Consider the following 23,449-nt stretch of genomic DNA (forward strand, 5'->3'; position numbering starts at 1 on the left):
TTTCCTGCAGACAGTAGCCGGTCAGGGCTGAGCCTGTGTTTAGTCCGTGCGTGGGAGACTGGCCTGGGAAAAGCGATTGCTGTAGCATTGGGCTGCGCGTGCGATACGTAATTAATTCCTGAATCTATCTTTGCTGAGCTATTAGTGTCATCCCCAACCACCTCCTCCACGTCCCCCCTTCCCCCCCATCATATGCATCCCACATGAAGCCTCCAAACGCTCGATCACGGAATTGGCCAAACCTCCTCAGGCAAGACTCTCCCGGTGGCGGCCGCGCTGCTGCTGCTGCATGTGGCCTGGTGTAACGCAGCCCTGCGGAGGCAGCAGCCAGGGTTGGTGGATCACCGCACGAATGCTGTAAAACTCCCTTCCTGTGGGTGTCGAGGAGGCCACCGTACCCTGGCTCGCCAAGAGGGGGCAGCATAACACGCGGACTGATCGCCACATGTTTCCATCTGTACGGGGATGAGAGTGGTGCTCCCCTCCCGTGCGGGGTCAGGGGGGGGGGGCTTTCTCCGGGTGCTCCGGTTTCCTCCCACTTGTATAATGAAGACAACTTATCACTTACTGGGCAAAAAGATCCTGCAAATAAAAACCCAATTATGGCAGCCGGACCCTCCTGAGTCCTACAACTCCACAGCGTCGCTCTCCTGGATGAATAAGTAAATGTAGAAGAGAGTCTTGAGAATCAGCGACGCTTTCCTGGCTTCATTGAACAGAATCACCACCATGATTATATCATGTTCACCGATCAGCAGTGAATAAGTTTGTAAAGATCGCAGCACGACCCTAGTCCGGGCTAAACCGTTCGCTCCCCACGTGAGCGAACGTTGCGCCAATAACTCGGCACTCGCTCCCATCGATGCGTTCGTTGCGAGTCGCGCTGCAAGCCGCTCGCACAGCCACGCGGCGCAACCGCGAGAGAACACGCAGCATCAGCAGTGGCATCAGCAGCGGCATCAGCAGCGGCATCAGCATCAGCAGCGGCATCAGCAGCGGCATCAGCATCAGCAGCGGCATCAGCAGCGGCATCAGCAGCGGCATCAGCATCAGCAGCGGCATCAGCAGCGGCATCAGCAGCGGCATCAGCATCAGCAGTGGCATCAGCAGCGGCATCAGCAGCGGCATCAGCATCAGCAGCGGCATCAGCAGCGGCATCAGCAGCGGCATCAGCATCAGCAGTGGCATCAGCAGCGGCATCAGCAGCGGCATCAGCATCAGCAGCGGCATCAGCAGCGGCATCAGCATCAGCAGCGGCATCAGCAGCGGCATCAGCATCAGCAGCGGCATCAGCATCAGCAGCGGCATCAGCATCAGCAGTGGCATCAGCAGCAGCATCAGCAGTGGCATCAGCAGCGGCAGCGCAGCTCAACGTCCGAGGGCGGCAGCGGCTTCTCAGGCCCGGCTCGACGTTGAGCCAGCGGCTTAAACTGGGAATTCACAGCATGGCCAAAAACCCCACACGCAGTAGCCCCCACCCGTACCCGCCCCTCCCCCGCACCTCCTCCCCCGCAACCCCCCGCACCCCCACCCTCCCCCAGGGGACAGCTCTTCCGCTGGCACAGGGTCACGAAGGGGTTAATTGACGCTGGTAAGTTGAGATTCTCGCTGCCATTGCAGCACCCCCCAGCCCCCCCCACCCCCCCAGGGCCAGATCCTAAAAGTTCAAACGTCCCGCGTCTCCTTTTCATGACTAACGCTCGGACAGTCGGCTTTGTCTGACACTTGTTTAAACGTTAAACCTCAGCCCCCCCCTCCCGAACCAGAAAAAAAAACCCGTGACTGCGGATCTCTTGGCATTAACAACGCACCAACAGGTGTCTGGGACAAGCCTTACCCAGATTCATCAAACAAACGCAGCTGAAAATCACCAAGGCAGCGGATACCCATCACAAAAGTGGAATGAGATTTGTGCGCTGTGTAACTGGTCACGTTCAGGAACATTGTCACACGCCAGCAAATGCAATTGCAAGTCTACTCCTGGCTCATGCAACAACATTCGTTGTGAGCGATTTCTGAACCTTTCCCCAGACGTCTCCCCTCCCCACCTAGGTTAACTCGGCCGTAAACGAGAGCACGGTGCAGTGTTTCATGCATCGACACTGGGGAGGCGATGGTGGCTGGGCACTCCGCTGGCCACATTTACCGCCAGTTGTGCAACGCTGGGCCTGAATAGGTGCTCGCTAACAGCACTTGGCCCAACCATCTGGTAAAGGTTACATGGGGGATCTTTGACTTTACACATGTGCGTATGTTTGTGTGTGTCATTAGCTGCTCTCTGAAACAATACGTATCAATCAATGAACGTTAACAAATGTACATCTTAGCATTTTTACCAGATCGAGTGTGGGATGATGAATGACATCGAAAAATGGTTGATACTTGAACTTCAAACGCAAGGATGGTCGTGGAAATCAATCCAGCGGCCGTTTAACTGGCTGCGTGTGTGCGCTTCAGGCTGGAGAGACAACAATATCGGTCTGCGCACTGTGCTATGAACCGACTGGTACATTCTGAGGTTCAATTTCTGGCCACGGCCGACATCATTGGCGTGTCATATCTAAACCGGCCTCTGTGTGGGTCCCACCCAACCATACTCCTCTCACCACATCGCCAACCCGCACTGATCATCGTGGTCAGGCATGGTGACACAATCCCCAAGACTACCACGGTATGGGGATGCCTTCATACAGCAGTAGATTTGCAAAGGACTGCACATTATAATTATCGTGTACCGTACATGTGGACATTTGCACGGTTGGAATTATAGCCAAGAGGCAGAAGGAATAACGCACGGACGAGAGAACGCAAGCCGGTTAAAGATATTAGGAAAGTTCGCGAGGCTCGAGCTGAAAACATCGCAAGGGGCGATGGCCATTGGTCAAGACGGAACGATGACGAAACTGGCTCGCGTGCGGGATCGTGAGAGCCCTTCATCCAGCAGTGGATTGACCATGGCCGATGATGACAACGACGACAATGTGGGAAAAACCTATGTAGTTGTTCATTATTGTCGTTTAGCAATTGCTTTCCAGTTGTGACGTTTGTTTTGTTTCTTTCGAAGCAACTGCCTGTGGTGCTTGCAGGGATCAAAGTGTCGCACTCAGAGAGGGGAGGCATGGGGGGATGGGGTCAATGCGTTCCACAGGCATCTTCGGCACCACGTGGTACTGTGGGGCCTGCAAACCCTGACGCGGGGGGACACACAGAGCCCAATTGTGATGAGGCCTGTGTGTCAGAGAGAGAGAGAGAGCGACTGTGTGAATGTGTCACACACTGTGCGAAAGTGTGTAAATGTGTGACTGTCTGGTGCTGGCCACCCACCCCTTCGTGTGCCGTTCCGGCCTTGAGAGGCACTCACTCGCTAACAGCACTTGCCCCAATAGTCTGTTACAGGCTTTATGGGGGATCTTTGTCTTTGTTGTGTGCATGAGAATGTGTGTGTGTATGAGTGTGTGTGAGTGTGTGTGAGTGTGTGGGGAGCGGTAGTGTAGCGGTTAGCGCGCTGCGCTATGAACCTGGCGACCCGGGTTCGATTCCCGCTCACGGCCAACACCAGTGACGATTATCTGAACCGGTCCCGGGCCTCCCCTAGGTCGACTCAGCCTCAAATGAGTAACTGGTGCGGTGTGTAAACATCGCCACTAGGGAGACAAAGGCGGTCGGGCGTGGTGCTGGCCACCCACCCCCTCGTGTACCGTTCTGGCCTTCATAGGTGCTCGCTAACAGCACTTGCCCCTATAGTCTGTTACAGGCTATATGGGGGATCTTTGTGTATATATGAGACTGTGCGTCGGCTTTTAGCAAAAAAAAGCAGATGTAATTGGATGGAAAAAAGAGCATTATGAAGTTAATTGTGGGGAGATGATGGGAGTAAATCAATAGAAAATATATATTCTAAATTGTTTCCATTAAGCCAGAATGGGTTATATTCTTGGTTCTTTCGGTAAAGTCACGTAGAAGGGAAACAATAAAATAATAAAAATATAAAACAATAACATTCTCACGACGTTTCGACTGCAACAGAAGCAATCATCATCAGGTGTGAAAACCACAACAAGAAAATTTTTGTTGTGGTTTTCACACCTGATGATGATTGCTTGTTGTGGTTTTCACACCTGATGATGATTGCTTGTGTTGCAGTCGAAACGTCGTGAGAATTTTTTTAATTTGTATTATTTTATTGTTTCCCTTCTACGTGATTTTACCGAAAGAACCAAGAATATGAATCCCTGCAGTCACGAAAGCTTTAAATCAGAATGGGTTATCTTAATTTATATTACCTTCTTATATATGTGGGTTATCAAGTATATTTTTTTCTCCATGACACCCACTCATATGTGTGATCCAGTGAAACGCCATCGTCAGCTTTCCAAGTGTCGTCGGTGTGTACCCCCAAGCGCCAGAGCCACGCACGAGCCACCCATTATGCGCCGGGCGCTTCGCTAAAAAATCCCACGGCACTAACCTCACGAAACCTCAGGAGAGAGAGAGAGAAAGAGAGGAAGAGAGCAACGTGAACGCATTGCCCGCCTGCGTGCTCATTGAAACGGCTACCTTTTTGAACAGCGCGGGCACACATTCGGCAGCGGGATTCGCGAGCGACTCCCAGGCGCTGCGCAAGGCACGGCCCTGCTGCTGACGCGGTCGCCAAGGCTCTAACCGTGGCCCACGCGGTAACAACCATTGCCCCCCCCACTGCCTTCGGTCACCTCCCTGGGTCTCTATACGTCCGCCTGCATCTCAAACCGTGAGGCCACGTAAGCGCATCCAGTGCCAGCTTCCGTTAATCCTTGGCAGCAGAGTTTCAGATATTCATCATCGGGCCACTCCTGAAGCCGTCCGCTGGCTCGCTCACCAACCTCGACGTATGAAGCATAAATAAACGCAGCTCGGCAATTCCCCACCACGCGAAAGAAGTGTCCATTTAAGCCCCGTCGGTCTCGTTGTATGTTGAACTTCTTTCGCACCATACGTAGCCAACCGTGCTATGTGAGTCCGTGGGTTTCTATGTGAGTCTGTGGATCTCGATGTGAGTCTCTGGCTGTCTATGTATGCGGGTTTATATGTGAATCTCTGGTTCTCTACATAAGTCAATGGGTTTGTTTGATGCAAGTCTCTGTGAACCTATTGGACTTCATGTGAGTCAATTAACCTCCATGTGAGCACTTATCTCAAACCGTGGACCACACAGTAACATCACTACCACGCTTATATTGTTAACCTGCAGCAGCATTTCAGATCTTTATCACGGAGGCCATCCACCGGCTCACTCTTCGCTCACCAACCTCGACATGAAGAAAGAAACGCTGGCGATCAGAGGCCATCATCAACCACGGGTTTACCTGCAGGGTCTGCCCAAGGCGCTTGATGGAGGTGGATTTGACGGGCGAGATTAGGCTGACCAGGGAAGCCACGCGGGACAAGGGTCGAACGCGCTTTTTCCTGGGTTCCTGCCGGCAAACACGGACACACACACTCATGAAGATAAAGATCCCCCCCCCCCCCGCCGTGTAGTCTGTGCAGACGGTTGGGGCAAAGTGTTCTGAGTGGTGTGGTCAGCGCCCAGTACCGATGTTGACACGTTGCTCCAGTTACCTGTCTAAGAATTGACAGAGCCAAGTGGAGGATCAGGACTGGTGAGGATTTTTGCCGCCAATGTCCGGCACGGCCTGGAATCGAACTTAGGTCGCCGAGTTCGTAGCGCAGTGGGCTAATTTACTTTGCTAACCGCTCATCACCTCGACAAAGATCCTCCTGTACAACCTCGACAGACTGTTGAGGCAAGTGCGGTTAGCAAAAAGCAGCTATGAAAGTCGACACGGTACACGAATGGGTGGGTGGCCAATGCCACGCCCGGCCGCCTTTGTCTCCCTAGTGGCGATGTTCACACACCACACCAGGTACTACTTTGAGGCTGAGTCGATCTAAAGGTTCAAATAATCATCGCTGGTGTTGGCCATGAGCCTGAATCGAACTCGGGTTACCAGGTTTGCAATGCCGCGCGCTAACCAAAGCACTGCCACTCCCCCAATACCGCTCCCTCTATACTCACACACAGAAGACAATGCAGATGCAAATACACAGCAGTTGTACCGATTGTACCTGCTGATTGGGACTCAGTGGTGCAAAAGCAGCATAATAAACAACAGCATCACTAAGGAAGACAATCGGCCAGTGTAGCATGACATCTGCACATCATTGTGTGTTCTGTTGGGATCAGGATGTACAGACGTTGACAGCATCATTCTCAACAACTTATGCACGCGTTTGCTTTCCTCGGATGTTCTTAAAAGGTAACACTTGCAGGCCTGCAATTGATCACTCGTGCCACTGCTGGCGAAAAGGGCCTCGTCACTAACGGGGACCTCCACGAAGCCCCTGCAGGTAATGTACGCGGTAACGAGGTAACAAGGTAACATATATGAAGGCAACTCATGCTGGAAACCTTTGGCCTACTCTTCCACGATGGTCAGACGTCTTGTAAGAGGAGGGCGTACCCACACGTGACCCCACCGTACACGACCTGCCCGCCGATCGACGAACTACTGTATGGCGAACCCCACTACACGAGAAGAATTGGTTTTTACCCTTTCTGGCACCAAAACAGGAGGCGTTACGGTGTTTAAAACACCAAACAGAAACCTTTTCCCAAGGAGCCGTGTCCGCATTAACCGCACGTACTCGTGGCGAACATGCAAACAAAAACACGTGCTCTCGTAACATGTGTGACGTTGTCTTTGAAACCACGAGTACGTGCGGTGAATGCGGACACGATTCCTTGGGAAAAGGTTTCTGTTTGGTGTTTAAACATCGTAAGGCCTCGTGTTTTGTTGCCAGAAAGGGTAAAAGCTATTGTTATGTGTATATATGATGTATATATATTGATGTACTGGCAAGCGAGGTCCTCCATGACCCAATGACAGTGCTGAGTGGACAGAGAAGGGGGGGAGGTGGAATTAAAGACACTGGTCCCTTGTTCGGAAGCGGCGGCGACATCACACGCGAACGACATCCCTAAAAAAAAGTGAGACAATTGGGCCAGATATTCCGATGCGGGATATGTCCAGATGAAGACGACTCGGTGAAAGCTATCATCCTCCTCCTCCTCAATGAAACGACGACGTCACTGTAACCATCACACGTGAACGTTGGCCAAATGGCGCCGAGATCTCAGAGCAGCTGAGCGCGGTTGGCATGAGCCCTGGGACAAAGGAATAAAACTGTGAGGCACTGCCCAGTCCCCCCCTTCCTCCTCCTCCTCACACACACAATAGAAAGATCCCCAATATAGCCTTTAACAGACTCTTGGGGAAAGTGCTCGTAGCGAGCGGCCGATATGAAGGCTGACGCTGCACAATGAGGGGGTGGGTGGCCAGGGACCGCGCCCGGTCGCCTTCTTCTCCCCAGTGCCGGTACTAAATTTTTAAGGCTGAGTCAACCTAGGGGGAGGCCCAGGACCGGCTGAGATATTCGTCACCGATGTTGGCTGTGAGTGGGAGTCGAACGCGGGTCGCTGGGTTCATAGCGCAGCGCGCTAACCACTGCAGCCACCGAATGCACATACTGTAGTGAACAACATTCCTGTTTAAAAATTATGAAAAAAATATATCGTTGTTGTTGTTGTTGTTTCTATCTTCTCGTCCAAAATTTCTGGAGTCGCAAACACAATTTTAGAGCTGCTGGTCACAACACGAATCCAGAACAGAGGTCATCACTTCACTCAAAATAGCCTCCTCCGCCCACTGCCGCATCGTTCTTATGCTTTGTTTACACCACCAGTAAACAAGCGACCCTGATAAGCCAATGACATGTCTGATTTGTTGCCTAAATGCAATTACCATGGAAGTGGTTACTTTAAAAGTCCAAGGGAGAAGGCATTGCAATTACTTGTTTATGGGTTTATGTGATGGATGCTCAAGTCTGGGACATGATGTCCCACTATACATTTTGTTCCAACTTAAATGACTTGCTGTGAAGTAACATGAAAAAAAGAATGTGTGTACACAAGGTGACGCGTTTATTCAGTTATGCGGTTGCGGCTGGGGTAAAAGCTCGCTTGGCAACGCAACACGGCTCATAGTTGTGAGACCACGTGTTGCATGCCCAGCCTGAGTTTATTCCATCAACATTATCCGCATACTTAATCATCATCATCATCATCGTCAGCAGCAGCAACTTTGGCATCACAATCAGCATAATCATCATCAGCAACTTTGGCATTACAATCAGATTAAGTAGCATCATCATCGTTAGGAAGAGCATCTTCATCACCAGAAACACGATCATCATACAAATTTATCATGAGTCTCATAACCGCCATGGACATCAGCATCAGGGTTGGCTACGTACGGTACGAAAGAAGTTCAAAATACATACAACATCATCTAAAATCAATCATAATCAGCAGCATTATCATGATCTTCACAACCTTAATGATCAACATTGTCATCATCATCTTCATCAAAGATCAGTACAATGATCAGCAATCAGCAGTATTCTAGTCATCGCAATCATCATCACCAATCACCACCATCATCATTTTGGTCCGAATAAAACCAGCACTACACTGGTGAGACTGTACCACGTGGTGGAGCACAGCAGATGTTCCGCTTCAGATAGACCTGCTCCTGCCATAGAAATGTGGAATGTAGACCCGCCACAGGTCGGTGCCACAGACAGTGACGAGGGCTCTCGTGACGTTTGCGGTTCTCGTGAACTCGCGCACGCAACACGGAATTAAATAAAGGTTTTTGTTTCTTTGCGATTTCAAATTAAGGGCCCAATCAATTTCGCTTCAGCCTCACCCATGAAGCATGCTTGGCACGGTCGGCTACATACGGTGGGAAAGAGGTTCAGGATATATACGTTCAGCGACACAGTAAAGCGTGCCCGTGGCCTGAGGACAGGTGGGGAATTTAGAAAACATTTTTTTTTGAAGAACGCATCCCTTTAGTAAATTGAGGGATACCTGTAGAATATAAACGGGCACTGCAGAGTTCATTGGAAGGTCGTGTATGGTGAAGTGTTACCACTCGGCACTGATGTTAGCCGTGGCATTGCAACTCGGGTCGCTGGATTCGCAGCATAGCATGATAAGCAATAAGCCACCGCTGTTACATCCGATTCTAGATTATTACACTTTATAGTCGCACAAAAATAATAACCATTTCCTTAAAATTAAGTTTAAAAGCAGTCCTGTAGGCCACAAATCATGCCCATGAATGGCAAAATGCTAACGGTTGAAGATTTATTTTTTAAATGTGATACTATCTGGAATCAACTTTAAACTTTTTCGATGGGTAAACAGACACATGTAAAAAAAACTAAAAAAGAACAGAAAGTACCAGCCAAAAATATGTTTTCACTCCAAACTAAAATACAAAAAATCATGGAAAATTTGTTTGACGTTTAACAAGAAGACTTCTGGGAGGGGGGGGGGGGGAAAGTCCAGGCGGGAGAAAATAAATTGTCAGCACAAGATCCCATCAAGATTGAACTGCTTCTAATTTAAACCTTGCCACGGTTCGCAACTCAAGAATTACGGCGAAGAGTACAAGTTTCACGGTCATGTGTCCTGGCTTGGCCCACGTGATATAACTCGGCTACCTGCACTCTTAATTACTGCTCACTTTTTTTTATTTTTCACGCGAGTTGACCGACTCGCGAGCGGTTTTTTTGTCGGCAACCTTTAGCCAATGTCTTCGCCGCTTGGGTGAGCAAAACGCACTTTGCAGGGTCTGAAACCCACAGACTGAAACAGCTCAACTCCTCTGCCAGTTGGCCCAGGGTACTTGGCATGCACCTTGGTGCAAGGATTTAAATGCCCCCCCCCACCTCCGCGCCCTGTCCAATTTCATTTTTTTTGCAATTCAGCGCCCAGCCACCTGCGGCCCACGGGTCCCTCGTTGCAGTTGCAATCGCCTTCACACTCGAGGGCCACACCACTGACGCGACGTGGCCTCGCATCCGGTTGTTGCAGAGGTTTTGCCGTTCGAATCCAGCGGATCCCCCGACTGACGCTGCAGGTGTATTCACTGTACAAATACGCGCCGTCGGTTTCGCGGTGGTCATTAAAGATCCCGTGGCATCATTCACAAGAGCGGGTCATTAAGTGTCGGCATCAGGTTCTAAATATGTCACATTTGAAATTTACCTCCAAGTCACTCAATTAATTTTACACGATTGTTGCCCCTACTGTCGGACTAATGCCCCAGTTAACGCTTGCAAATGAGCCTCTCCTGTTCTCTTGAATTCTCAGATTAACTGGCTTCTGTCTCAGCACAGTTGTGAACGTTGCCTCAATGCACGGGGAGATTAGTGGCCCTTTGGGCCACTACCAGGGCTCGCCGCTGCAGAGCGTTTGTGCGAGCGCTTCGCGAGCAATCGTCACATCGCATGCTCGCAGCTAAGTGCCACTCCGTGGGGCCGTGCGAAAAACGAACGCTCCTCGTTTCGCACGCCGGCGAGTTTTGGCGAGCGCGAGCAGAAGGGGACAGCTATAACACCGCGTCGGCTGAGCTGCACCTGCCGCCAGAGCGAAGCCACCGTGACCAGACGCGCCACGCAAGCCCCCTTCGGTGAGGACGCACGGCAAAGGGCTGTTTATCCTGCTATATCGCACACGCAACGAGAGGCTTTGAGTATTTATAGCCGACCAGCTGCCAACAACACCTCGCACAGGAAATGGGCCCCGCTGATCCTCGAGCTGCAGACAAGGTCGGCGGAACTTCACTCGGGGTCAAGGGTCACCCGTTTTAAATTTAATCCCGTGCAACTACGGGCCATGTTCCGGGAACTTTGTTCCACCATTTTTACGATTTGTGGAAAACACATCGGGGCTTCTCTGCGGCCAAAACGAAACAAAGTGGAAAATTGTCTCAAGATTTTTTTGGAGGCATTTTGCTTCTGGCTCGAATCTGTGTCAAAAAGCAGGCATCTCAGTGCATTTGTCAATAACAAGAAAAAAGTAAATCTTCATTTTATTTAAGACCAAAACAGCAGGAGGATTCCTCCACAATTCTAGCTGTTGCCTGATGAGGCTGGCTGTAATTACTCGTGAGATGTCACGGTACTCGAATTGTAAAAGTTGTGGCTTTACTCTCCAACACACAGCCGGTGTGCTGCACTAGTAACCAATTGACACGCTCTGTTTACGTGACAAACCTCATTAATTGGCTGTGTCGGGTGGTGGCACGTTTCAAGACACATTTACATTTACGCGATCTTAACCAAAAAAACCCCGCTCTATTATGTAAAGAAGATCTGTGTCTCTGAGCGGCCTTTATTGATAGATAAATGCCAGTGTTCGTGCATGTGGAGGGTTGCAACACAGTGGTTGTTGAGATATTACCCAGGTTCAACTCCTGGCCGTGACGCATAACACCAATGGGCCTGCACATCTCCTTGGTCAACTCAGGCTAAGATTCGCAGCTGCTATAATAGTGAAGTGAATGTCAATAATGGGGAGACAAAGGCAGCCGGGTTGCATGTTGTTTGGCCACACTCTTCCTCTATGCGTGTTCCTGCCAGACTAATGGGCGCTCACAAAAACCGTTCGCTTTGATACATTGATTGTGTACGACGAGAGTGTGTGTGCGTGTGTGGTGGCGAGAGGTGGCGTAGCGGTTAGCGCGCTGCGCTATGAACCCAGTGGCCCAAGTTCGATTCCCACTCACGGCCAACCGGTTCTGGGCCTCCCCGAGGTCGACTCAGCCTCAAATGTGTACCTGGTGCGGTGTAAACATCGCCACTAGAGAGATAAAGGTGGCCGGGCGTGGTTCTTGGCACCTAACCCCTCGTGTGCCATGCGGCCTTAATAGGTGCTGGCTAAAAGCACTTTCCCTAAGAGTCAGGTAAGGCTGGATGCATGCGTAATGCATCTCAATGTTGCATGTGTTTTCACGTGTGCATGCGTGTGCATGCGTTTGTGCATGTGTTTGTGCACACGTGTGTAATTCGTTTGTCGATTATTACACTTGTTTACCCAGGAAAGCGTCGATTAGTCTCAAGGCAATCGTTCTGGAGCTTCCTGCGATTAATCACTTCCCCAGTGCATTCCCAAATGAGTTAATTTTTAAACGTTTGGATTGTTTGGCCAATACCAGAACAGTGGGAGGACATACAAAGGGCGCCCGGAGTCACGAGTTGAACCCAGCCCCTTCCTCCTGCGAGGCGCAAGTGTCACCACTGCCGCCGCCGTCGCCACCGCTCTGCCACCCATGTGCTTTCCGTGCGGTGCGTGTGTCCGTCATGACCCGGAGCGGTAGTGGAGCGGTGAGCACGCTGCGCTACGAACCAGCGACCCGAGTTCGATTCGGCGTGCAAACGTCACCACTGGGGGAGACAAAGGCGGCCGGGCGTGGTGTTGGCCCACCCAACCGCTCGTGTGCCGTGCCGGCCTTCATAGGTGCTGCTCGCTCACAGCACTTGCCCCTACAGTCAGCTACAGGCTAGACGGGGGATCTTTGTCAATGCCATCAACCCCACCTTTGAAAGCCTAAACAACCACGCAGCTGTTGCTGGGCCATCGCAGGCAGTGAGACGAAGCGATGCCCCCTCCCCCCCCCCCCCCAGGGATTAGACGGGCGGGCAGAGCGAACGCGGTCACCTGGTCACCTGGTCACCTGGTCACCTGGTCACCTGGTCACCTGGTCACCTGGTCACCTGGTCACCTGGTCACCTGGGCCCCCGCACGAGCCTCGTCCTCGTCTGCCGGGCGGCAAAGGAGCTCGTCCCCAAAGCAATCCCCGGGGCCCACCCAGAATTAAAAAAAAGTAATTCGCGCGTTGAACAAATAAACAAAAAACAAACAAAACAGCTCAGCAGAAAGGGGGAGAGAGGGGGGGGGGGGAAGCAAATAAACAAAAAACAAAGGAAGTGTTTTAATTAAGGCAATACATTATCCCTAACTGCCCCGCTGAACTTTTGAAGCTAATTAAAAAAAGGTGCACCTCGGGTGTTTTGACACAAATGACAGAGTGCCCCTCAACCCCTCCCGAAGTGGAACAATAACAAGGCAGGAAGACCGCGCACACGCATGGATTCCGTGACACCTTCCAACGCGAAGTTGTGTCCTCGGAAGTGTGACATTATCATCAGAACTATTACTAAACCAATTTTGCAACAATTACTAAAACTATTTTTTTTCTATTTTACCAGGTAAGGCCCACTGAGCTATATGGTTGTTTGTTTTAGAAGCGACCTGGCCACAAATGATAGCTCAAAGAAGTGGCTTATCATGTGGAAATTTATAGCAGCCAAATACTCTAAACGCGTGTGTCTAAATGTGGAGGGAGAAAATCGGAAGACCTAGATAAAAATCCACGGCGACCACTCGGGAGAGAGAAAAGCAAACTCCCAAATATACAGGCGTGAGGGTCGGGATCGATCCCACGACCTCCTGCATACATGGCGAGGGAGTCAACATCTCCTCGCCACCGTGACACCATGGGCGGCCACTGCCTCTAAAACCGCAAACCTCTGCAGCAAACGCGCTGCCGCTCGGCCTCGTCACAGCCCAAGACACGGAGCACACACACACACGTGCTCGCGTGCCATCGCCAACACGCAACCGCGCGCGATGTACCCACGGCTACGTGCACACGGATTCCACGGGCTACCATTTTTCCGTCTACCCTCCACGCCCACGCCACCGGCGGCTGCGGCGTTCCGCATGATGCATCCCGAGATTGAGATCGCGAGGCCCACGTAACGCGCCTTTGGTTTTGCCTCGCGTCGCCTTGCCATCGCCAGTTCTACGCTTTTGGACGAGGAAAGCTCCACGCAGAAGTGGTTCCGAGAATTGTTGAAGCACATGGTGACGGGCGATGGGGTTTGGCGCGAACTGGAAGCGGAGGGCACGTTTCATAAATAAAGTAGTAAAATAGATACACCGCGTTCCACGTGACCTACATTGTTTGGGATCAAATATAGGAACAATTGGAAATTCATGCCGTTTTAAAATACCCAATAATTAATTTAGACAATAGTTCATGAATGATGACGCTTACGAGAGCCACAAATGTTTCCTGGCTGATAGGCTCATAAACGAAAGTAGTTCTCTTTTATTTTTAAATGGTATACAATAGACCCATGATTTCTAACACTTTAGTGCCACAGCCGTTTGTCAATGGACGAGGGCCTTCCCACACGCCAGTGTCGGTCACGTGGATTATTTGACCACACTTCACCACTCTGGTCAGTCAGCGCGGGCTCGGCAAGCATTGTCGGTCCATCAATTTGTTTAACTCCGCTACATTGTTACACACACGCAGTCCAGCGCGACATTTCCATACATATAAGTTGCCTTCTCTCTCTGTTACACAAGAAGGCAACCAACCATGGAGGGGTATTTATGGAAGAAAAAAACTATTTGAAAATGGTTGTTCACTGGGAGCGGCCCCAAAGTTGTTTTGCCATTGAGGTTTTGTGACATTTTCTCTTGCGATCTGGCGTTGTGTGCAGCTCCCGCAGCAGATTCCTCTCTCGGTTATTTGTTTCTCTGCACTGGATGTGTCTTCCAACAGACGTGTTGCCTCCCCAGTCGGCCGTCTATTGATAAAACCGTGTTCATCGCTCGAAATGATTTATTTCATCGTTGCCTCACGCCTCGTTTATTTTTCACCATATTTTTTGTCTTTTTTCTGTTCATCATCATCATCATCATCGTGGTCATCGTCAGCCATGATCAATCCACTGTTAGATTATTTCCCCAAGCCATCGCCGTCTCTCACGTCTATTTACGATCTCGGTCTCTTGTATTGTTACCAAGAGAGGTTCTCCCTTGCAACAAAAAAACACCCCAATTTTAATAAAATCTCACCTGGTCATAAATAAATAAAAATTAAGGACGTCGCCGCAATTCACTCTTTAAGTGGCAAGCAGTCGTGACAAGTATGTATCCGGTGGTAGTCCACGAGCGCAGACATCTCACTTTTTCCAGTGCCACCTGGGGTGGCACCGCTCAAGTGTCATCACGTGAATAACAACAGAGAATAATGCGATAACCACCTGGAACGAGCGGGGTTGCCGAGTTATTCACCATTACGAGCCGTGTCAATACATCGGCGATTTCTGCCCCCTGGCCCACGGACCACGCCGTTCCGGATCGCACCGCTCATGTCGTTCGGCACGATGCTCGGCGGCGTCGTTCTGTTCTCCGTGGTAGCGAAACGTCGGACAAAAACGTCGAACGATGCGACAAACGCACGCGGGAGGAGCGCTTCGCAGGAGTCGATGGCCACGGTAAGATAAAAAAGCCCTCCACAGTGGTGAAACGCTTGCGATGTTTGGGAGGTAAAGCAAGGCCCCCCCGCCGCCGCCCCTCGAGTGGACGGGGGCAGGTTGTGGAGTGGCTGTTTGAGAAGCAGCGGGGAAGCCCAACGCAGAAGAGGAGCCTCTCATTGCGGCTCATCTTCTGCGGGAACAGAATGAACAATCCGTGCGTGCGTGTGTGTGAAGAGGAGCGTGTGCCGTGCCGGCGTTCACAGGTGCTCGCTAACAACACTTGTCGCAACAGTCTGGTAAAGGTTATACGGGGCGATCTTTATCTTTGTGTGTGTGTGGGGTGGGGGGCAAGTCGTGAGCGCGCTGCGCAACGAACCCGGCGGACCCGAGTTCGATTCCCGCGCACGGCCAACTCCAGTGATGATTATCTGAACCGGTCCTGGGCCTCCCCTAGGTCGACTCGGCCTCAAATGACTACTTGATGCGGTGTGTAAACGTCGCCACTGGGGAGACAAAGGCGGCCGCGCGTGGTGCTGGCCACCCACCCCCACGTGCCGTTCCGGCCTTCATAGGTGCTCGCTAACAGCACTTGCCCCAACAGTCTGTTCAGTTCTACATGGGGTGGTTCTTGTACTTATCTTGTGCGTGCGTGCGAATGCTCCGATGTCCTCCAAACTCCCAAGCACACCCACACACGCTGGCCCTATACAGAGGCAATTGTATTTGGTTCGGGCAGAAAAAACTTGGCATTTACACTTAGCAGCAAATTGGTCTTCAGATTTTACTCAGCAGACCTTTAACAAAAATTTGTATAGCTCCTTTTTGTGGGTGTATAATAATAATAATGTACAGTCCTCTTGCCAATAGAATGCTGGACTAGGGACCTCCCCAATGTCGTGTCGGTCACGGGGATTGTTTTACCATACTTCACCGCGCTGGTCAATGCCGGTTCGTGAAGTCGGGGAGTGGTGGTAAAACTAAGTTCAGATATGACACGCCAATGATACTGTCGGGTTCGTAGCGCAGCATGCTACCCACCGTGCCACCTCTCCTCCCTCCCTTTAGGTATTTGTATTTCTATGTATTTGACAACGCACCCGTTAATTCGTAGATTAATGTCGAGTTTCGGGCTCGCAATGCGTGTCGTTGAGTCACTTGTGCAAGATGTGTTGCTTTTTTATTCGTATATGCTGCATCTAATTGGCTCGTGTGTGTAACCCCGCCGCCGGCCACACCTAGGGGTGCTACGTTCACACCACTGTGTGAAACGCACGTGTGAAAGGGAAAAAAACATTGGGTTCTATTCCATGCCCAAACGTTATTGCTGGCACAATGTCAGCCAGCATCGCCGCGATGCGCCATTGATTTTATAATGCCACGTAACCAAATAATCTATTTGGAAATCTCACAATTCTCCGTCCGAGAATGGCGGTGCAATCGAGTTTCGACAAAACTTCTTCTGAAAAACCCTTCGAGCGGATCAAATTTTTGAAATCATTTGTGAAGCACGTCGCAACCCTGAATCGGGGCTATTGGTTGAATCGTGTGGGGGGGCAGGGGGCGGGCGAATCGTTACAGCCCCTGGTGCGTTGTGGAAAGGTTGCGCGCTCCAATTCTGGTTACCGGTTGACTCAGCCCATCGTTTCTCAAGGGCTGATAAAGTAGCTACCACTTTGTGTGGAAAGTCAACAGTGGACTATCCCCCACCATAGGAATGTGTAATTTCCACCACTGTCTCTGTATGGCTGTAAACAGGTGAGCACCCATGCCTTCATGCTTATTTGACAGAGAAACCGCTCTGACTCAAGACTGCGCTGTACAGAGCGTTCAGTGGCGTTGCTGGTAACCATAATATACTTTCCCACCACGAGGCAAGCTGGCTCTCCAATGTGTGTTCGGGTTTATTTGCCGCGACGTCCGACGTTTTGCTTCCACGTGCCGAGAGCTTCTTCAGGCAGGAAAATAATTCGATTCCCGAAAAAAATCACATCCATAAGACACGGGACGCGCGTTCACCCGCTCGTTGTCGCGGATGGTCACGGTTCGAATCCAGCGGCCGCCCCGATTAATACCGCGGTGTATTATGAATAACAACACGCCGTCTGCTTAGCTCACAGTGGCCGTTAAAGATCCCCCCCTCCTGACGTCGTTCGCGAGAGTGAGGTCAATCCGTGCGCCGACGTCAGGGTCCAACATTTGCCAAATGGAAAATTACCCCACCCCGCAAATGATGAAGCGATGGCGGATTGTCTCCACATCATTACCATCGCCACACTCACTGGCACACTAATGTCCACCCAAGGAAACCCGTGAAACTTCACTCCCCAACGAGTTCGTCGGGAGAGCTTGCTTAACTTAACGCCTTGAAGAGATATCGGTGCACAGTGTCGACGTCTTGAATCGACACTGACTCTCGCTCAGCAGAGCCGAGCATCAATCGACAACGGCATTATTACCTTTTGAAACGAGACTTTAAAAAGATCATAGATAAAATCAACCGACGATTGCAAACAATTCATTACGTCTTGAGCAAACAGTAGACAGTTGAGCATTAACTAATATTTGTACTTTACCAGGTAAGGCCCAACTGAGCTATATAGTTATTTTTCAGGAGCGACCTGGCCAAAAATGACAGCTCAAGTGGACTTTTATAGCAGTCAAATACTCTAAACGCGCGTTTCTAAATGTGGAGGGAAAACCCGGAGGACCCGGAGAAAAATCCACACGACCACGGGGAGAACACGCAAACTCCAAATATACAGCAGGCGTCAGGGTCGGGACCACGACCTCCTCCATACCAAGCGAGGTAGTTAACATCTCGCCATTCAAGGAGGGAGTTCGCAATCTGTGGGATAAGGCTAATGACAACTTCCTGTGGATGACACGTCCACTCTCAGCTCTGTCCCAGGAAGTTCATTACCTCATTTCAGATAGGCAGCCACTTGCTCACGACAAGCACGGTCACACTGTCAATGGAGACTCTACCCTGGTCCCTTGTAAGTTCTCACCTGGTTCAACACAATACACACGCGCAACGCTTCTCGCACCGCCGTGCCACCTCATCATAGAACACTCAACGCTGTACGCACTCTACTTATTATACAGCCTGGCCACTTAAATATTACTGCAATACCGTTCTGAATCCACTGCTGGATGAGCCCCCCCCCCCCCCTAATGTGATGCGGGTTTTTGGCGGTTGTTTGACCATACTTCACCACGCCCGCTCAGTGTTAATTGCAGGTGAATTTCAGGATCGGGTCAGGTACCACTCGCCACCGATGTTAGCCGTGGTCAGAAATTAATTAATGCATGGTGGAGGAGGGGGGGGGGGTGACAGCCGTGTTACTGTATATGCAGAACCAAATATGCATGTGATATAAACAGCACAGCATTCATCATCAACACTGATAGATGTGATATAAATAGCACAGCATTCATCATCGGCACTGATCTCGGAAGTAGCTTTGTGATATATCCTTAAATTGAAAACGCATTTTTTTAGGACTGCTTTTCTTAGTTTGTTGTCATCACCCTGGCACCTCTGATTAGCACGGTTGGATACGTACGATGCGAAAGAAGTTCAACATAGCTACACACATAGTAACCGTGCATACATACACACATATATCCGCTTCCACGGGCCCGTTTCTAAAAACACAGGGTCGGTCATTCTTTAATCTGCCAGTGTTCTGAAAGGACACTTCACTACCAAGAGGGTTTATCTTGTTAGGGCTGCATCTGTCCCTTCTACCGTTCTTTCTTTTTCATAGCGACCTCCCTCCCGTGAAAGTGCGATTGAGGTGGACAGAGACGAATTCGTTCCAACGCGCGCGCAGACCTCGACAAGTCCAACTTCACTCACCTCCGGTTCACTCGCAGGCAGCGCCATGAGATTCTTCTTCTGTGGCAGGACGTGACTCTTCTCCGGAGAGATAAACTCCAAGTGATAATCCTTTGCCACCATGTCTGTCATAGGGTACTGTCCAAAACTCCCGACTCACTCATTTGGCATCGCCGGTAGTTTTTTGTTTTTAACAGTGGCGTTTATTTACGTAAACATTTACACGCGCGTGCATCTTTTTTTTAAGCCAGGCGACACTCGGCTGTAAGTGTACACATTCAGAGTGAAGAGCATTGACTTGACGGACTGATTAAATGACCGGCTGGCTGGCTCGGTGGTGTCAGTGAGGGAGTGCTCCTTCCTTCCCGCTGACTTCTCTCCCCAGCGAGGGGCCGGGTGACACTGCTATTTCTGCCGCAGGAGCTGCTACTTTATACGGCGTGGGGAGTGGCCCCACTGGCTCGCTCACAAAGCCGGCAGCCAATGAATGCGTGAAGCGGTCTCGAGTTTTATGGGGTTGCCACCTCCGCGGCACAAAACAAACCGAGGCGTCGTGTGATCATGGTGAACAAGGAATACCGTATCTCAAGTGGACAGCACTACTGCCATTGTAAAGGCATCGTCGCCAGCGGTGTATTGTTTGTTATACAACGGAATAACAAAAACAAAACTGGAACTTTTTTTTTACGTTGCTGGAAGATAGACATTCTCATAGACAGCTTCGTCCTAAAAGAAAAGACACGTACGAAACGTTTCTGGGAAAATCGGGACGGGTGCCAACTCTAGTCACGAGACTTGCTGAGTTGTAGAAGAACGCAATTGTAGAGCCAACTGTTATTGGAATTCAGCATCATCATCAGCAGCAGCATCATCAGCAGCATCATCAGCAGCAGCAGCATCATCATCATGAAGGCCTCCCCAAACCATCGCCATCTCTCACAATCCTGCATTGTAACACTCCACCCGGCAACAGCTGATGACATTTGTTCATTGAATACGGTAGTTTACTTACATTGTTTTACTAAATAAAATCAGATATTATCATAGTGATATATTACCATAAAATGGGCACGTATGATGATACCGTGTATTCATGATACAGGTTTTTTTGTTAGATCGTGTAAATATATAAATGTGTCGTTAAATCCGCCACCACCCGACACAGCCAATTAGTAAGGGGTTTGCCACGTAAACAGAACGTTCCAATTCGTTGCTAATTGGCTGTGTCGGGTGGTGGCGGGTTGTATTATGGATGATATTGATCTCGAAAGCCTGCGTGTTTAATCATACCTAGTATTGTTGAAGGCCATATAGATAAGGACTAATTGGCCAGTCAGAAAACTTATTTAATTTGATTTGTATTCATCTTTCAAAGACATTAATTTATTCTGAGTAGTTTTTTTATAATGGATAGTATTATGTCCTTTCATTTAGTCCCTGCTGTTCAAACACTTGAACTGAAATGTAATTGAATTAATCAAATATTTAATGTTCAAATAATCGAGTTTTTTTAACCTTTTATGTTTTTAATTGTTAGATTCAATTTCATGATCTGTCTTTTCATCTCACTTGGAATAACATTTGTACTTGCTGTACCAGCTCTTCTCACAATTTGTTACGATTGGCTGCCACTTTGTTATAATATAAATGCTAATTTATAATTGCTATCACTCTTTCGTGCAAAGGGGGTGGAGAGGCAGTTCACTGGGTGGTCAGCGCATTGCCCCACTGAGCCCAGCTGTTGGCCAGACACGGCCAACATCAGTGGCAAGTGTAAACCAGTGACGGGCGGTCCCTCCACCAACCGCCACTGGCCAGTGTTGTGAAGTATTGTGAACCAAACAACGAAAGGCATTGTTGTTGGAGCCTTCATACAGCAGGGGATTGTTATAGTGGTGTACACATTTACACTACGCAAACATCACACAAGAAACTTGCTCCCCAATTAGTCCTTATTATTAAATAACAACAATTATACCAGTTTTAACAAATGTGTTTTACGCAAGACCAGAAGGTATAATAACACCACCCTCTATGTTATATTACACGTGATGTCCTTTATTTACCTGAAAAAGGCTGACAGTGTCTCGTGGCTATGTTTAAAGAGGGTCTTGTATTTGGGAAGTTTGGCCAATTTCTGTGTAATTATTGTTTCTCTTCACATGGAAGGAAACAGAAGCACCTGGAGAAACCCGCCACGCATTTGGTGACACTTGGAGCTCCATCTCGTGGGAACCTTACAACACCTGGTATACCAGGGCAGTTCGACTACGAAGCAGGATCAAACCTGCTTGCTCTCGAGATTCGATGAGATCGGACGTGGTGAAGTATGGTCAAACAACCCTCCACGGCCCTCACGGTGTGGGGAGGCTCTCATCCAGCAGTGGTTTGACAAAACTTTTCTCACCTGCGTGGAGGAAAAGCAGACGTTTGTAAAATCTGCGTAATAATAATAATAGCTTGTACAGTGCCTTTCATAGAATCCCAAGGTACTTTACATCAAAGCCAGTGGGGGGTTGGTGCTGGGTAAGACGTGGCTCCGAGTTAAAATCGGAAACGCCTCCTGACAGAAAAATGTCTTTCGGGGGTGGAACGACGCTGAGGATCCCAACCGAAGCGGAGTCGTCTGTGACCACCTTCAGCAGGGAGTTCCCCAGTGCAGGTGGCCAAGGAAGTGAAGGCACGAGCCTAAGTCGAGCGAATCCACTGAGGTCCTCCTGCCCAACAAAAAACATACCAACATCTCACGTTTACGGAGTGGTCCACGTTATATTCTTAGTTTTTTCGGTAAAGTCACGTTGAAGAGAAACAACAAAATAACAAAATATATATAAAACAATAAAAAATTCTCACGACGTTTTTTATTGTTTTATATAGATTTTGTTATTTTGTTGTTTCTCTTCAACGTGACTTTACCGAAAAAACTAAGAATATGAATTACTGCAGTCACGAAAGCTTTAAATCAAAATTTGGTCCACGTTACTTTCACTGTAAAACGTCTCAGAAGTAGTTCTGTAACCATCTGCTTCCACGGGCCTGTTTACTTAGGTGGTCTGTTAGCACTGCGTTGACTGAAGGATCCCACTGGGAGTCGGTCAGTGGATACTTTCTAAGAGCCCTCGTTCTTCACCGTTGCTTTTGCTGCAACGCGACCAGTTTCTTGTCTAAAAGAAATTACATCCCCAAGATAAAGTGTCTTCTCGTCACAAGACACAGTTACGCAAAAGTTTGGGCGCATCAACAACAAACCCAACCACCCCTCCGCCCCAACTCAACAATGCCATCAATAAAGCCCCCTCTCTCTCTCTCTGTGACCCGAAATGTCACGACAAATTGTTTGTTCTGCCCGCACAATGCGCGGCCTAAAACCGTCCCCGTTCTTCTGTTGGGGGGGGCGGGGGGGGCTTCCCCGACGTCTCTCCTCTCCACCCGGCTGTGTTCTTCAATGCCGCACACTGGGCGCACGTGATTCTTGCTCACGCGGCACGCTCCCGCACAACGTGGCACCGCGTCGGTCTGTCGGTCGTCTGCGCGAGCGGCCAGCGGCCAGCGAAGTTGGCCGAGCGTGGGGAGCGAGAGCCCAAAATTATCCTTGGCTCTCGGGGGACCTCGTCCGCGCCATCTGTTTGGAGGGTGTTGTACAGTGTGTGGAGGACACCGTGACTCCACGGCCACTGTGTGGAGCCATCGGGAGCCCCCGCCGCCTAGTAGAGTGGTAACCTCGGTTTACGATGCCATCGGTTAACGATAGAGTTGTTCATGGATTATATCCGGCACCGCGCGATTATCCGGCTGCTTACAACATTATCCGGCTGTGGTCCCGGGCCGATCTGGCGAAATCGGCAACACGGCTCCAAAGGTTGTGACCAACCCGGCGATGGGCACCGTGTAGCGTGACAAACTACGCTTGATTTTCGCGTTATATAATATATACGGTACATTATACACTGCGTACAACTTAAACAATGAAAATACTGCACGTATATACATCACCCCATGCGGAGTCTTCCAGATTGGAGTGGTAAGTACGGTACGCTAATTTTTTAAAGGATATTTATTTTTGTCCATTTGTATGTTTATTTATACGAATTTTATATAATAAACAGATGTAAAACAAATGTTGATTTAAAGCTTTCGTGACTGCAGGGATTCATATTCTTGGTTCTTTCGGTAAAGTCACGTAGAAGGGAAACAATAAAATAATAAAAACATAAAACAATAAAATTATCATGACGTTTCGACTGCAACACAAGCAATCATCATCAGGTGTGAAAACCACAGCAAGAAAATTTGAAAAAAGTGGCGTTTTTTTTACGTTAGCACCACGGAGAGATTTGGCAGTTATTCAGATGGACGAGTCCATCTATGTTCGGAAAAGAG

The 23,449-nt window shown here is 49.6% G+C and overlaps 1 protein-coding gene across 2 annotated transcripts in view; it reads right to left on the bottom strand.

Annotated features, from left to right (window-relative positions):
* The window catches only part of LOC116952237 (rho guanine nucleotide exchange factor 3-like), a 43,377-nt gene extending 21,589 nt beyond the window's left edge, over positions 1 to 21,788 (bottom strand). Inside the window, exons 1-2 of one of the 2 annotated variants that reach the window (XM_032971415.2) lie at positions 19,091 to 21,785; positions 5,346 to 5,453 (exon numbers count right to left, since the gene is read on the bottom strand). In XM_032971415.2, the coding sequence (XP_032827306.1) occupies positions 5,346 to 5,453; positions 19,091 to 19,201 (219 nt within the window). In that variant the 5' untranslated portion in view covers positions 19,202 to 21,785. Of the gene's footprint in view, positions 1 to 5,345; positions 5,454 to 19,090 lie in introns of both variants that reach the window. The other variant, XM_032971416.2, reaches the window with a different exon arrangement.
* Positions 21,789 to 23,449: the final 1,661 nt, after the last annotated feature.

Source organism: Petromyzon marinus, chromosome 46 (genome assembly GCF_048934315.1).
Source record: "Petromyzon marinus isolate PM22_M1 ecotype Great Lakes invasive population chromosome 46, UKy_Petmar_22M1.pri1.0, whole genome shotgun sequence".
NCBI classification, from domain to species: Eukaryota; Metazoa; Chordata; class Hyperoartia; order Petromyzontiformes; family Petromyzontidae; genus Petromyzon; species Petromyzon marinus.